Source organism: Peromyscus maniculatus, chromosome 21 (genome assembly GCF_049852395.1).
Source record: "Peromyscus maniculatus bairdii isolate BWxNUB_F1_BW_parent chromosome 21, HU_Pman_BW_mat_3.1, whole genome shotgun sequence".
NCBI lineage: Eukaryota > Metazoa > Chordata > Mammalia > Rodentia > Cricetidae > Peromyscus > Peromyscus maniculatus.
The window spans coordinates 12,070,776-12,083,080 of NC_134872.1; the positions used below are offsets into that span (position 1 = coordinate 12,070,776).

General features: G+C 50.7%; 1 protein-coding gene across 26 annotated transcripts in view; it reads left to right on the top strand.

Moving 5' to 3' along the window:
• The window catches only part of Pcbp3 (poly(rC) binding protein 3), a 204,758-nt gene that overhangs the window by 175,092 nt on the left and 17,361 nt on the right, over positions 1-12,305 (top strand). For 15 of the 26 annotated variants that reach the window (XR_013046907.1, XR_013046908.1, XM_076558567.1 and 12 more), the window contains 4 exons: positions 2,316-2,447; positions 3,590-3,718; positions 6,462-6,605; positions 9,848-9,889. Coding sequence is in view for 24 of the 26 variants with exons in the window: in XM_076558567.1 (XP_076414682.1) it covers positions 2,316-2,447; positions 3,590-3,718; positions 6,462-6,605; positions 9,848-9,889 (447 nt within the window). In the remaining 2 variants the exon portion in view is untranslated. The remainder of the gene's footprint in view (positions 1-2,315; positions 2,448-3,589; positions 3,719-6,461; positions 6,606-9,847; positions 9,890-12,305) is intronic. The other 11 variants (XM_076558577.1, XM_076558582.1, XM_076558583.1 and 8 more) reach the window with 1 other exon arrangement.

A 12,305-nucleotide genomic window follows, 5' to 3' on the forward strand; every position in this document is an offset into this window, starting at 1 on the left:
ACCTCCTCACAGATACACTCAGAGTTCTGTCTCCAAAGTGATTCTAGATCCTGTCGAGTTGACAGTCAAAATTAACCATCACATCTCCCAGCACGGGCTGGAAGCCAAGCCTTTAACATGTAGACCTTGGGGGGGTGGGGACATTCCAGATGGAAACCACAGCAGATGAATTAGATAAGGAAGTTGGAATGCTATCTCCAGAGGAGACAGTCCACCATTCCCAGTTCCTGGCTTCCTGTGGTTGTCTGTTTAGCTCTCTCTTGCTGATCCTAGAGGATCTCTGAGATCTTCTGGAACTACTTTTCTACTATATGGAATACCAGATTGTGGTTTGAGCTGTGAAACATGTAGAAGGCTTAAGCATCAGCTCTCTGGGGGTTCATTGCTGCGTTTTTTTAAATGTCCTATTTGGTCCCTTCCATGAGGCTCCAGAGCCACTTTCATGAGGAGACAGCGCCTCCTGGTGGTAGGTTATAAAGAGGTGCTTGGGAAACTGCCTCAGCCTGGTGGTGGTAGACAGGGCAGCCTGAGCCATCTCATAGTATGTTGTCACCTTTGCCTGTAGCAGGACAGAGTGTGGTGTCAGCATGAAATCCCTAAACTCAGGCTGACCAGTCACAAGAAAAAAGTATCTACAAGTAGTGGGCAGTGTGGCCATAGAATTGGTGATTTGTCTTTGGCCTAAGGATCTCAAGGCATCCTGGAAACTTGGTTTATGCTTTGTGCCAGGTATCAAGCTGAGAACTTGCACATTCTAAGTACATGCCATCACTGAACTATACCCCAAGCCCTGAAGGTGTTGGTAATTTTAATTACCAGTGATCCTGTCAGCTCCCCAGACCACTGCAGTAATGAGGCTGTGTTGATAACAGGTCACTCCCTCCAGAGTTCTTAAGAACTGACTCCTCTAAAGCATGGTCCCTGACATTTGGTATAAAAGTTGGTATGCTCCCAAACTAAATAAAACCAAGCCATTTTTAGCAACTTTAAGGGCTATAGCTTTCTGCAAGGAAATGCTTCTGTTACCTCCTGAAACACACATATAATAGCTAAAACACCCTCACTCCAGGAGACAGGAAACCATGTATAAAACCCATTGGGAGTGGTTCAGAGGGCTTGAGCCAAGTCTTCCTTTCTCATTTGCTAAAAAGGTGATGCATGGCCTGAAAGTGCCCTCATCTGTCTCTAATGTTTTCAAATGCTAGCCAGTCTTTTCTAGTCGATGACAACCTAGCACATAGCAGTCACACCAAAGCCACCATAGGGATGAGGTCATGCCCCAAGTCTACCCATAGACGGCATCCAAAATCAGCCCCCAGGCTGGGGACGACCAGAAGAGCTCAATCCCAAGGGGGTGGGTCTAGATGCAGAGCTGAGCAGCAGGCACAGAGGCCTCTGGGTACTCGACCTGGGTAGAGGCTGGGTCCAGGACAAGGGGAAATGCAGAGAGATGAGCACACTGTCCAAATGGAGCCCCTGAAGCAGTGTGTGCAAAGCTGGGTGGGCAAGGGGTCAGCCCCTTTCCCTGGTGCAGCAGATGAAGTGTCTGGGCCGGAGCAGTGACTAACCAGAAGCCAGGCTCCCTGGTGATCACCCAGGAAAAGGGAGGGGTTGTTTTGTTTTTGTTCTTTCTGCATAGTTGGGAATTAGAAAGTGGAGATAGACATGAGGAAGATAGGTCAAGTTCTGGCCACACTCCAGAGGTTTGGATGTGGCTCCCCAGGATAGTGGTGTATATTGGTCTCAGCTTCTTTACACCAAATCGGGCTGCCTCCTCTGTAATCGGGCCCCCTGATGCAGAGGCTCCTCTGAGTTTTCTTGTAAACAGGCCTTGGACTCTCCCAATTCCATCTGACCAGCTATTAACGCGCCTTGGGGGTACCCCCCTTCCACCTGCTCTTCACTGACCCCAGGCAAATCTACCTCACACATCTGTCTGTCGAAGTCCTCATATCCAGTAGATTTTCATGCTGAGGTCAGACCTGATCATGTGTCTTCTTAACCTATACCCTGTCCTGAGTCCCCTATGACTCACTGACCATTCAGCCTTCTGAATCCATGTGTGTAATTGGCACATATAGCCATATGGCCCATATCTCCTGTTCCTTTAAGCCTGGCCTGGCTCTGAAGTTCCCATGGTTGTCAGGTCCACATTCTGAGTCCCTTCTCTGTGTGGGGGAGGCTCCTGGCATTCTTCCCAGTGTACATTGAAGCAGGTAGAGGCAGATGCTGCATACATGCCCTCACAGTGTTCCTAAGCCACACCGCTGCACCTCACTAATATGAGTCCAACATGCCTGTTTTCTTCTCCCTAGGACATCATTAATTCCATGAGCAACAGCCCTGCCACCAGCAAGCCCCCAGTGACATTGCGACTAGTGGTGCCTGCCAGCCAGTGCGGGTCCTTGATCGGGAAAGGTGGCTCTAAGATCAAGGAAATCCGGGAGGTACTGCCCATCCTTATTGCATGTTTCCCACACCGTCTGTAAGTGTGCGCACTGACCCTGCAGAGCCCGAAGGCTCAAAGCTGGTGTGCAAACATGACAGACAGTCCAGTTCACCAGTGAAAAATGGGACGTGGGGAACCTTGCCACATGCACACGTGCACACCGTGACCTATGCCAAGAGTAGCCCTGCTTTGCCAAGGACAAGAACAAAGATGGGCTGGAGGTCCTTGGACAGGCAGGTTTTAGCATCCAAGTTGTGTGGCTCCAGGCACACTCTGCCTGAGAGATGCCCTTTTGTCCATCAGGTCCCGCCTCCTGGGATGACACTAAAAGAGCCTGAACCTGATGTGGGTTTGACATTGAGAACATTTACCTTAAGGAAGGCTAAGTCTTTCTCCCTCCGTCTCTCGCTCTTTCGGTTTTTTGAGACAATGTTTCTCTGTGTAGCTCTGGCTGTCCTCGAACTCCCTTTGTAGATCAGGCTGTCCTCGAACTCGCAGAGATCCATCCATCTCTGCCTCCCGAGTGCTGGGATTAAAGGTGTGCACCACCACTGCCTGGCCCAAGTCCTTCTCTTAAGCAGGAGGGCAGCTACCCTTTCTTGATTTCTTCCTGTCCTCTTCTGTGACTTAGAAAATGCCAGGTTCGTTGTGCATGTGACTCCCTGACATTGTCACTAAGGTTTGTGTGCCTCACTTGTCCTGAGGACCCAAGTAGTCATTTAATGTATGTGGTAGCCAGACATCAAGATCAGGCATGTCCCAGACTCAGGCTTCCTGACCTCCATGTGACCTACTTCCACAGAGGAAGAATTCTCGGTGCTAGAAAGAGCACTCCTGTTTCCCAGTAGACATTCCTCTACAGATTCAGGGCCTCCTGTCCAACACACTGGATGAGATGGAAGTCAGAGCTCACTAAGTCAGAGGTGTGCAGAGGCAGATTGAAGGGAGAGGAGACAGGAAAGTGACATCTGGGTGGTAAGATGGGGGAGGGCACTGTGACCAGCTGAGGCCCTGTTTCTAATGAAGGGTTTTCATGGTGTAGACCACCCTGAATGCATCCTCGAGCTGGAAGTGCTGTTCCTTCTGTACGTGTCCCTGCTCACAATCTACTGTTCTCCTTCCAACGGCCCTTCTCTGCAGTCCACAGGTGCTCAGGTCCAGGTGGCGGGTGACATGCTGCCCAACTCCACAGAGCGGGCAGTGACTATCTCAGGGACCCCAGATGCCATCATCCAGTGTGTGAAGCAGATCTGTGTGGTCATGCTGGAGGTACAGTATGAACGTCGTGGGCCAACACATGTCGCCTGCCTGCCTTGCTCATTGCCGAGCTCACTCTGTGTGACTCTAGCTTTGTCACTAAGGGCTCGTGTGCTTCGGTTGACCTGAGGAGTCATGTAGTCACTTGGGGTGCAGGCATGAGCTGAAGGGACACCCTGAAAAGTGTCACCTGATGGTAGCCTGTGGGCATTGTCTGGATGTGAGTGGGAGAGCATGGGGGGGGGGGCAGATCATGAGGTTTCAGCCTTGGAAGTGGTGACCACTCTGACCAGACAGAGGCAGGCGTGGTGAAGTGGAAGAGGAAGTCTCCTGCCTGTCAGGCCATCCAGCACGACAGGCCTATAGGTCTGCAGACTTGAAGAGAACAACTGTCCTGTACTGACGGTAGGACTTGGACAGACCCAGGAAAATACAATGTGAAAAGAAAGATGTGGGAACCGAGGGGTAAGACGGAAGAAAGGAGGAGCCGGTGGGCAGACACAGCCTCCTTGAGTTCCAGGCAAGGGTGAAGCAGACTTCACAGCAGCTTCTGCGCTGTGGTCTTCCCTCAAGCTCCTTCTGTGACCCTTCCCCAAAGAGGACCTCTCACCGTTTGGAGCACTGCTGACCTCTGTCCTCCCGTAGCCCAAGCCGAGGCCACTACCACGTCTCCACAGAACTAACTCCACTAATCAGCTGCTGGGTCATCTGCTCTGTGTAACTGACATTATGGTCAAACCTCACATTTAACTCTTTTTTTTTTTTTAAACGTTTGCATAGTTTTGTTTCCCTAAAGAATTTTTTGTGAAGGTAAAGATATTTTTCAAAGTGTTATTGTCATTCAGTTTTCCCCATACACTGGTCGGGAGATAGGATGGTCCCATCACAGGAGCCCAGAGGCTGGGGATCATAACTCTTTGTACTAACACCTGCACCAAGCAGTGAGAAGCACGTGCCGAGCTCAGTGGCAGTGAGTGATGGTACCGGTCGGTTCTACAGTGGACCTCGGGGCCCAACTGCCCACTGCTCAGGACAGAATATGTGTCCTTGTCAGAAGTTCCTGGCAGACTTCCAGGCTCAAGAGTGGGACCAACGTCTGGGGCGGTGTGTCAGAACTCACGTCTCTAGACAGTGTAAGAGAAACCATGGCCACGCACACTGTGGATGTCAGCAGTGGAGACTGACCTGACAGAGACACCCTATTCTCCTTTTCGTGATGCGGTTTCCAGAAGCTGAAGGGAGTGACCCGCTCACCAGGAAAGAAGACCTCACAGTGAAAACAGCCTCATTTCTACCCAAAGAACAGCTAGGAAAAGGCAAAAGATGGATCCTAGACTCTACTTGTCAATCAAAGGCCTTTCAAGCTTGCTTAAGGAGTGTACCCTGGCAAATGTACTTGGGTGAAGTCTACAACGAAAGCAAGCGTTGCCTTTATGGACCTCCTACCTCCAACTCTGGTGCCTCCTGCACCCTCGAGAACAGCCTGCGTGCCTTGCCTACCTGCGGATGTTGACGGTCTAAGCCCAGAAGGTCACTCTTCTGTGGGTGGGTGAAAATGAAACTGGGCCTTCTGACTGGGCACAGGGGCTCCCGTGTCGGGAGGGAAGCAGCCTGGAGCACAGGTAATGATGCTGCTAGTATCTGGAGTACTTGGCAGAAGCAATGTACAGCTATGGTACGTGCTGGACACATGGGAGCTCTTGGCATAATCCTGTACCACAGACCTGCCGTCTGTCCGGGAAGCCTCAGCAAGCTTTCTCAGCAAGCCAGGTTTGCACAGAGCCTCTAGGAGGCATTTTTTAGGACCCCAGCGATGGGGAATATGGGCATTCCCAAGGGCCAGCTCAGACTGCGTCCTTCACCAACTACTGTCAGCTTCAGGCTAAGAAATACTCCAAGGTCACACTCTCAGAGGCTCTGGTACGCTGTGGTCATTGTCCTTGCAGGGTTGGCCTGTGAGATAGTTGTTGCTGTAACAAAGCACCTGCTAAAAACAATGGCCCCATTGCTAAGAGAAAGCCTATATCTGGACCCAAGGGTAGTCAAAGAAAATTATAGCAGACTTCGTCATTGTGGGATCTCATTTGACCTCTGGGAGCTCCCTAATTTTTTCACTGGTGAAACAGAAGGATTCTAAGCCGCTCTAATGACCACTGCTATAGGATAAGCAGAGAACTTGGCTTGCTCGACATCAGTTCCCGATGTCAGTTGTGCTCAAGGTTGGCATTTTCCAGGGACTCGAGTATTTTCTATCAGAGGATGCAAGCTGCTCCTCCGTGAAGTCACTGCCATGTCTACCTTCGGACCCCCGTGGGACCATGCAAGGAGGAGAGGGTGGCAGCAGAGAGGGTGGCATGCACAGCCTGTGGGGACAGCTGCTGGCAGTCCCTTCCCAGCAAGCAGGTGGCCCACCTCCCTTGGCACACCGGTGGTGCCCGGCTCCTGCCTGGCTAGCCACGGGGTCTATTGAGGATGGGAGCAGTTGGTGCAGGCCTGGGGAAAGAAATGTCCGTCCCAAGGAAGAAGGCAGTGAAGATGGAGAATCGGCCTGCCTCAGTGTGCTGAGGGCAGCAGGGTCATCTCCTTTTGATGTCCCTGGGTGTCCCCTCCCCTCACTGTTGTGGCCTCTGGAGCCTTTGCTGGCCACACCTAAAGGGCTGGGGGTCCCACAGAGGGGGTGGGGGTGGGAAGGCAGCCCCAGGCTACCCGCAAAGCTGTTCTAACCGCTCTCTCCCTCTCCTGTCCCTTTTCCTAGTCCCCACCGAAAGGTGCCACCATTCCCTACCGCCCAAAGCCCGCCTCCACCCCTGTCATTTTTGCAGGTGGTCAGGTAAGAGCCGACCCGCTCGCGGCCTCCACTGCCAACCTCAGCCTTTTACTGCAGCACCCGCCGCTGCCCGTTAGTGCACTCAGGTTTTCTCGCCTTCTCACGTGCACGTCTCCCACCCCGCGATGGACACAGAGCTCTCCGGCTCACACCAGGCAGTGGGGGGGGGGCTGGGGGGGCACAACTGTAGCTCACAGCTGCATCCCTTGAACACATTCCCCAGTGAGATCCCTGACTGAGACAGGAGAGACCTGCAGGCCCAGGCAAATTTAGGTGTTGCCCAATAATGCCTGCCAAACCTCCTCTGTGGATGTCGCTGGGCCGCTTCGGTAGTTAGTGGGCAGAAACATTCTGGGTGACCATGGCTTGTGTTTGAATCCTCTAGAGCTATGGGAACCAGGGTTCCATTTTCCTAAAGCACATCCAAGACCTTACCATATACTCAGGGAGTGGCAGGTACCTCCCTGTGAGGAGATGAATGACCTCAGGCTCGCCCATGTCCCACTGTGGCTGGGCTCATCCCTGCTATCCCTTGTCTGCCTGAGTAGACATCCTTCCAGGCAGAGACCACATTTACAAACCCATCCTTGAGGATTTAGTGGCTGACATCTGTGGCCTAGAGAAAGGGGATGGAAGGTAGAATGGGGAACGGCTTATTCTGTGGGCAGCGCTGGCCAGGAAGGGGAGAGAGACTGGAGAAGGCCCCTTTCTGACATCCTTACATGCTCACCAAAGCTCGGGTGCCCACCTTATTATGTCCATGAGACCCATCCACACAGATGACTTGAACACGGACAGCCAGGGGTGTGCCCAGAAGAGCTCTGTGTCCCGTCGGCCGCAATGTGTGTCTTTGTTCAAGGGAGAGTTAAGTCAGAGACCCATAGGTGACCCAGCTGGCAGAATAGACACAGGGTTTTACTTTAGTGCTCAAAAAGAGAAAGAAAGGCATAGAGAACCATTTTCTTGTCTTTCTCACATTATAAAGGAGTCTTACTGTATCTTTCTGCAGAACAGCAGGAGCATGTGGAGCATGTGTAGGTCAGACCTGTTGCCCCATCTCCGTCCCAGCTCCCTTATTTTACATATGTACGTATGTGTGCATGTGCATGCGTGCATGCACACACACAGTCTCCTGACTCAGATCTGCCCCGCTGTTGACAGAGTCCTGTGCTCTGATACAGACCCAGCATGTGACACATTCCACTGTACAGCAGGTCTTGCCAGCCTCATAGCCACTGAGGCTCAGGGCAGTACTTCAGACCATGCTGACATCAGAGATATGTTCACATAGCCCATTGCCAAGCCCAGCAAAGCTGCGTCTCCATTGTTCTCCCCAGACTCATGGCTAGCTGACAGATCAGTAACCAGTGTGAACTATATCTCTCTGTCAAATCCACAATAGCTCCATAGAATGAAATGTGGAATTTTATTCAGAAGGCCCCTATCCGAATGAAAACTATGTGGCATGGAGTCACAGCCCCAATTCCAAGGGCAGAACCACTACAGGACAGATCATGACCAGGATCACTGGGCCCCATTTAGCTATAAAACAGTCACTAGTACCCACTACTCCAGTCACAGCAGTGAAGGTCACTGTGCTATTATATTTATCCCTGATAGTGTTAGCCTTTTAAAACACATCACCATTCCCTTGGAACTGTCTGGTCTGGCCTTGATTGCCTTAGCTATACGTAGGGGACAGACTCATATGAGAGTCATCCTGCGAGGAAGCAATCTAATAGGAAAGCCAAAATACAAACTCAGAAGTAAATATGTAAATTAGCTCTGGGTAGGTCTCCCTCCAGGATTCCACCCCACGTGTCCAAGACTTGGGGTAGATCCCAGAAGAGGCTGCCTAGGTCTCTGACACTTAAGGTAGGAGAGATGGCGAGACCTAGACTCCTCAGCAGCTGACTCTGCAGCCGCTGTTACTTACTGGCCAAACTGAACTCCCCAGGCAGACCGTACTGAGACACATGACAACCATGTCAAGGAGGGCAAGCTGCTAGACACTAACCCAGAACCAACTGTCACCTAGGCTGAGCTCCTGGGTTCCGCTCAGACATGCAGGACTGGGAGAGCAACAGGCCCGGCCAGGATGATAGCATGTCCCTTCCCCGAGTGATGCTCCCTCAGTAACACCTGGGAGATCATTCCTGGCAACAGTTTTCCAAAAGCCAAGACTGCATCCCAGTCCCACTCCACAGAGCAGTTACTTGTCTCTTTCTCCCTGAAACTGCTGTATCTTCTCAGGTTCTTTTTCTTCCTCTGCTAGCACAGCCAGGATGGCCCAGAACAGACTTTGTTTTTGCTGGAATTGTGTCTATTTCAAAGCTGCCCCATGGCTGGGTCCCTGTTAGGTGGTCACATGGCTTGGAGCTCCTGAGTTTGGTTGTGACAAGAACTCTTAGCACATTTAAAAAAGAATTGTGGGAGGGGTCTGGGTCCATAGAAGTGACACATGATCCCCAGAAGTAACCCTCTCAGATGCCCAGAGCCCTCAAGGGTGGTCACAGGTCTAGACCAGCCAGGGGATGGAAGCCATGCCCTTACATCTGTGCCTCCGCCAGGATGGCATAGCCCTGTCCGAAGCCAGACAGTTGTCTGTCGTCTTACCCTCCCTTGACTGTGTTGTCTGTCTGATGTCTGGGTTGCCGAAGGGCATCATAGCTGAAGGGACTGTTGAGGGCTCTGTTCTCCCTGGGGTCTCAGGGTGAGGCTGGGGAGCTCCTGTGCTTGGCACAGCCACAGATGTGAAGCAAGGGAAATGACGAAGCTAAGGAGCCTTGGGGAGACCACGCTGGCCCTCAGAGAGGGGTGCTCCCTATGTGAAGAGACGGTGTAAAATTCGGTAATGCAAACAAACTAGGTCAGTCCTATGACTGAGTCTGTACAGCTCTGGCAAAACTTGTTCTGGTCACTTTGAAAACTTCTGTTGTCATTTGAATATCTCAGAGGCTAAATCTTGCCCCATAAGTATCTGCTCTGATGGCTGATAACCAGTGGCCCTCTTACTGGGGGGTTAAATGGGTTATCTGTAGGTTTACAATTTTAAGAAAGTTTGAGGAAATCGGGGTTAGAAACAGTAGCTGGCCACAGCTCAGGGAGAGGGCAGCTTCCCAGGACTCCCAGTTGTAATTGAGACTCCCCGATTCCATCTTAAGCAAACAGGGGCAGGTGGAGATGTACACTGATGGAGAACACTGTCCCCAGAAGGTTCTTATCATACTGGGGCGGGTCACCAGTGGCTGACAAGCCGAGGTCCTGCCACATCCCAAGCTGACTGTCTCTCTCTTTCTCCCTCTCTTCTCCAGGCCTACACAATCCAGGGACAGTACGCCATCCCCCACCCAGATGTGAGTTTTCACTCTGTCTTTCTCCTAGCCTTCTCTTCATTATTGTGTACCTTCCTGCATGTTGCTGTCAATTGCTACTAATATTAATATTACACAATAATATTAATCAGTTTTCTCCGTGTCTCTGACGTCTGTTGTTGGATAACTTTTTAACCTCTTAGCACTAATTCTTGCTTGTGTTGAGGACTTGGCCTGATGTCAAATTGCTACAGTCCAGGGCTTCCCTCCCACACACGGGCCTAGCCTTTTATGGTCCTACCCACCCCCACAATGTGGGTGCTACATGTTGTAGCTTACCACCTGTGGCCTGGGTGGGCAAGGCACTTCCTATGCACTTAAGTCGGGTGACATCATCAGACTATTCTGCAAAGGTGTCCTAAAAAGGCCTAAAATGTACCTGGGCAAGCCAAACTTGCCCTTCGAAGAGCCCAAATTGAAGCATGGATTTTATCCATGTATAAGGCCTAAGTGCTGAGAGAGAGAAAAAAGGGCTTTTGCTTCCTCCATAGTTAGTAAGATGCCGAATGTGGAAGTGGACTCCTGGGCTTGAACCTAAGCCTCTCTAGCCGGACCTCTCACCTGTTCCTTGGCCTAGGTCAGATATCTCCTGGTGGTGTGACAGTATGAGTGTGTGGTCTGTCTTTGGAAGATTAAAAACCTCCCGATGGAGCCTGTGGGGACAGAGGGAGTCTGAGTCTGCCTCTTGACTCACCTCCAGTGGAGAGCTGAGTACAAAAGGAAGACCAGGGGCCACTTGAGTGACGGTGACACTGACCATGAGCGAAGGTCATTCTTCAGGGACCTTAGAGATGCTGGAGGGTAGGGCTATTCTGGGAGCTGCTGGGGAAGATGAGAGAGAGGGAAGAAAGCGGGAGGGTGGAAAGATGGCCAGCCTCATAGCATTGGGACCTCAAGCATGCCAGTCAAGTACTCTACCACATAACTGTATTTCCAGCCAGAGCTACCTCTTCTGAACCTGGTTTGAACAGCTGCTGGGTTTAGCAGCTCCCTCTAGGACACTCCATGTGTGCACTGCTCAGCGCCCTGAGATACTCCTGCACTGGCAGGGGAACTAGCCATGCTCCCATTCTTAGGTAGACCTTGGCTTTTGAGTGGGGCCGGAGATAGATGTGTGTCAGGGAAACATTTGCAGGCAGGGCACAAGGGGGTCTCAAAAATTAACTGAGTATCTGAAATATGGATTCACTGTTGTTGCATGGAAATTCCTGTAGTGAAAAATAATACATGCTAGTTTTTTTTTTCCTTTTGATAAAGCAACACACAAACAATAGAGAAACACGGGTTGAAAAATCCCTGCCCAGGCATGACCGTACCCACAAGGCCACGTTTTGTGGTTCCTGGTTATAGACTGGCCAGTACTGCTATGTCTGAATTCATAGTGTCTCACTCTCTGATCATCATAGCAGACACATGTGCCCTTGACTACTTATATGGCAAGGCTGTGGGTCTTTAGGCACCCACCAGCATGTTCACCCCGAGCAGACTATACCACTGCGGCTCTGCTCCTTCTGTCTTCAGTTGGCAATGCTAAGTAGAAGTAGACCCTATGACCTCATTACAGACAAGGGGGACCATTGTGGGTGGGTTATAGAAATGAATGAAGGGATCAGGCAGGGCCAGGAAATAACTTCCAGTATGGCCTAGTCTTCCTGTGATGCTGAGCAGGCATTTCCACCCATGTAGAAAGACATGTTCTGATGGAGACTTGAATGGCAGGCTTTTGGGATTCACTGAAGCCCTAGACTGAAAGGGAAGCATTAGTACCCCTCTCGAAGGCTGTTGGAGAACTAGATTCAGGCTTATCAGTGCTTACCCAGCAAAGCCAGATGTTCAAGGACGACCTGAGGGTGTCTTGTGGGTTTTCTGTAGGAAACCAAGGCTCTCCGTTCCTTGGGCAGTGTAGACACTGGAGGTGGTGGAGCATATTTCAGACCCGTGAGGCATGTGTGCAAGAGACAGAACATGGTTGGTTTTTCCAGTTGATTCCGTGTCAGTCTTAGAGATTTCTCAGGATATCTTATAGATATTTTAGATTTATAGATTATTGCAGCTTAATTTAAACTAGTATACAGCCATTACTATTACCTCCTGTGTGCTGTGAGATCTGAAGTACTTGATGATGTGATTTGGATGTATATGTCTTTTTGACATTCATATATTCAAACCTAATCCCAAAGGTGTTAGTATTAGGAGGCAAGGTCTCCATGAACTAGTTGTGTCTTTGAGGTGCTGCCTCATGAGTTATTGATGCACTTATAAAGCATCCAAGGAACTGACTTCCCCTTTTATCTCTTTTAGCATGTAAGGACATAGCATTTGAGGTGCCATTCTGGAAAATGAGCTGGTCCCTTACTACACACAACTTTCTGGCACCTTGATCTTAGACATCCGGCTT